Here is a 4022-nt window from a genome sequence, read left to right as displayed (position 1 = left end):
GAAAGTCTGGCTTCACGGGGCTTTGTTGTTAACACACCAGGAGGTACAGAGGGAAGCATCCCATCATTATACATCATAGGCCTCCTGGTGCAATTAGACTGCCCTGAGTGTTGCACGTGGGGCTGCTAACCCCAAGGTCAGCCGTTCGAGCCCACCAGCTGCTCCGAGGGAGAAAGATGAGGCTTTCTACCCCCACAAAGAGTTACAGGATCCGAAACTCACAGGGAGGGTTCTACAGGGTCACTATAGGTTGGCCCTATCAACTCAAGGGCAGTGAGATTGATTTGCATTTGGGTGGCTCAGGGTTCAAACCTAAGGTCAGTGGTTCAAAGTCATCAGTTACTCTGAGGGAGGGGATGAGGCTGCCTGTTCCCCTAAAGATGTACGTCCTTGGAAACACAAAGGGGTCACTCCCCTCTGTCCTGTAGGGTCAGCATGAGTCCGGATCAAGTGGATGGCAATGGCATGGGCTGGATTCACCTCGATGGTCGATGGTCGTGGGTTTAGGCACCTGATTGGACAGGTCATGGTGCTGTTCATTGTAGCGGGTGTCTAGAACCCATTTTCTAACGAGGACGGCATTATCATTCTTGTCATTTTCAGAGGCGGGACCGAAGCCCAGAGTGGGTAGGTAACTTGCCCAAAGTCACAGAGCTGGTGAGGAACAGATGTAGGATTAGAACCAGGCGGGATGGCTTTTCCATTACTAGATCAGTCTGCTCTTCCCAGCGCTCCTGCAAATGCAACTGAGCCCCCTTTGGGCTGGGCCAACTCTGGGAGACCCTTTGCCCATCTGTCCAGGGCAGGTTGGGAAGAAGCAGAGGGGTGTTGTGAAATCCCTTGGCCTGGCTGGAGGGCTTTAACTTGGAGTATTGTTTTTTAAGCACACAGAGCCTCTCCATCACAAAAATGGCCCCAGAAGCACAGAGGAGTGGCCAGCCCCCAGGACGCCCTGTGGCCAGGCAGCCTAATGCCCCGGTTAGACCAACGCTCAGGTGTGCAGCCAGGGAAGCAGATGGGAGCGGCAAGAGGAGGAAGAGGCGGCCAGACGTGGGGGCTCATCTTTGTTCCAGAGCCATCAGGGACCCCCATCTCTCAGTCCCGAGTTAACTGCCTAGCACGCGAGCACATGTCTTTCCCCACTCTCACTGCAGCTGGAAGATCCACTGCCCACCACGCTTCCCCACCCCCTCCTCCAGAAGGAGCCGAGCAAGCCAAGACCCAGCTTGCTGCCTGCTTCCTCTCCAGGTGGCTGCCGGAATCTGCCCGGTGGCTGATTACCGTGGGCAAATCAGACAGGGCCCTTCAGGAACTCAAGAAGGTGGCCAGGATCAATGGACACAAGGAGGCCTACAAGACACTGACCATAGAGGTGAGATGCTGACATGTGCGGCCCTGATCTTGGGGCCTAACCTGGGAAATGACACGTGGGAACCACCTGGATTCTCACCAGCCTCACCACCACCCAGGCTGCCACCAGCCCCGCCACCTCCACCAATACCACCTCCACCATCACCACCACCACCAACTCCACCATCTCCACCCACACCCACACCACCACCACCTCAATCATCACCAGTGCCACCACCCACACTGTCGCCACCTGTATCACCATCACCACCTCCCTCACCACCACCTCTACCAACACCTCCATCATCACCACCAATACCACCTCCACTATCTCCACCCACGCCCATTCCCACCACCACCATCACTACCATGGTCCCTACACAAACGGCGTAGCACCACCGCCAACAGCAACACCATCAGCAAGCGTGTTCTAACCATCCCATACTACCCAACCATAACCACTACTATCGCCACCAGCATAATTATCATTGCCGTCATCGTCACCACCCCACCAGCGCTCACCACAATCACCCTCACCTTCAGCAGCACCACCTCCACCAATGCCTCTACCACTATTACAGCCTTGCCACCGTTGTGCAGCGGTTCTCAACCCATGGGTCGCGACCCCTTGCACAGGGGTCACCCAATTCATCACAGTAGCAAAATGACAGTGATGAAGTAGCAGCGAGAATAATTTTATGGTTGGGGGGTCACCACCACATGAGGAACGGTATGAAAGGGTCGCAGCATTAGGAAGGTTGAGAACCGCTGCCAGAGAGCCTAGTCCCTATAGCCACGATCATACCTTTCCCGCCACCACGATGACCACCATCACTTCCACCAGCCCATCTTCGGCGGTCATTCCCATCCCCACCACCGATCCTGCCATCACCTCACCACCACCACCAGGTAGACCCACGTGGCAAGGGGCCAGAGGCAGAAGGGGATTCCAGTGGGCACAGGAGGGGGCTGGAGGCGCTGGGAGAACTGGGCTAGAGAGGAGGGCTGGGGCAGAAGACCCGTGGCTGCACAGGTGAAGAGGGCCAAGTCTACAGAGGCCAGCGCTTTCCCTGCCCCATTCCTATGGGATCACTCCTATGGATCGCTCCTGTAGAGTTAGAATGGACTCGATGCTTTGAGTTTTGAGTTTGGTCTCACCAAGGACTCCAGTCTGCAGAGACTCGGGTCCAGGCCAGTGCCCCGCCTGGCCCCCATGCCCCAGCACAGGAGGGGCACCACCCCATGCTCTCTGCCCCCACAAGGTGCTGACATCTAGCATGCAGGAGGAGCTGGCCTCTGCTAAGACCAGCCCGTCGGTGCTCAACTTGTTCCGCCTGCCCGTGCTCCGCCGGAGAACCTTCGGGCTGCTGGTGGTGACGTAAGCTATTTGAGGCCATCCTGCCCCAGGGACACAGGGCTGGCAATAGGGGGTGAGGGGGAAGGGGTGGTAAGGGGCGGTGTCTCTCCGTGGGAATAGGAAAGAGACACCATCTACTGGAGTCTAAGAGGGGCATTTCTGGCAGGCTTTGGGTTGCTCACGGCCAAGTTGTCAGTTCAAACCCATCAGCCACTTTGCGGGAGAAAGAAGAGGCTTCCTGGTCCCCTAAGGATTGACGGTCTTGGAAATGCTCTGTATTGGCCGCAGGGCAGTGAGGGGTTTGGGTTTGATTCTCCTTCAGCTCCCCAGGGCAGCTGTGATCAGGGCTCCCTGCCATCAAATTGGTGCCAACCCATAGAGAGCCTACAGGACGGGATAGAGCTGCCCCTGTGGGTTTCCGAGACGGTATCTCCTTACCAGAGTAGAAGTCCCCGTCTTTCTCCCACGGAGCAGCTGACACTGCCGATCCCAGCCCGACACGGGAACCGTTCTACCACCGGGCTCCCTGGATCAAGGAAAATAAATCCAGTTCTCTCCCTTCACGGCCTGGAGACTGGGAGAATGGGGTGGTGCGGGGCCTTCTGATCAAGGACCCAAACTCGCTGCCATCCAGTCCATTGTGAGGATGGCACCCCCGTGGAGCAGACCAGAACTGCCCCTGTGGGCTTGAGACGGTCACTCTTTATGGGAGTAGGAAGCCTCCCCTGGCGGCCAATTGGTCACCCAGGATGCTACCAGGGCTCCCCGCTGACACCTAGCCAAAGGGAGGGAAGCTGTGGCACAGAATTTCAAATTCTCTTTTTTTTTCTGCCCAGACAACCCCAAAGAGAGCCCTGACCCAAGAATTTCAAATTCTTATAGACACCAGAACTCACTGGTTCCGCTGTGTGTGTGTGTGGGGGGGGGGGGTGAACCCTAAATCTATGGCTCAGAGGCCATCGTTCAGTCTCCAACCCAGACAACCCGTGACGTTGCCTTCAAAGTAAGTGACCATTCTGCTCAGCTCCGCGAGGAGGTTGGCCTTGGAGCCGGGGTCTGTTTCAAAGCCTGATCTCCCCCCACCCCCACCCCAGGAGCTCAAACTGACAGCCGTAACGCAAACACAGGGAGGGTTCGAGGAAGGTGGGCGGTAATCGCAAGACCGCTGATCCCATGAGGAGCAGGAGGCGGGAGCTGTTGGTACGTGTGGAACTATGGAATGGGCGCACGCTCTGTGAGGTACACCTTCACACACGCACACGCAGAGTCAGTTCAAGCAACACCCAAACACTCGGGTTGGCTTTCGGCCCCGTCG

At 56.9% G+C, this 4022-nt stretch overlaps 1 protein-coding gene across 1 annotated transcript in view; it reads left to right on the top strand.

The window, feature by feature from the left end:
- Window positions 1–4022, top strand: part of SLC22A11 (solute carrier family 22 member 11) — a 15992-nt gene that overhangs the window by 5185 nt on the left and 6785 nt on the right. The window contains exons 4-5 of the mRNA XM_045297181.1: window positions 1074–1372; window positions 2613–2728. Of these exons, the coding sequence (XP_045153116.1) occupies window positions 1074–1372; window positions 2613–2728 (415 nt within the window). The remainder of the gene's footprint in view (window positions 1–1073; window positions 1373–2612; window positions 2729–4022) is intronic.

The sequence above is a fragment of the Echinops telfairi genome, unplaced genomic scaffold (genome assembly GCF_000313985.2).
Source record: "Echinops telfairi isolate 266 unplaced genomic scaffold, ASM31398v2 ScPeMD7_7417;HRSCAF=8455, whole genome shotgun sequence".
In the NCBI taxonomy this organism is placed as follows: Eukaryota; Metazoa; Chordata; class Mammalia; order Afrosoricida; family Tenrecidae; genus Echinops; species Echinops telfairi.
This window is presented reverse-complemented; position numbering and strand designations above follow the sequence as displayed.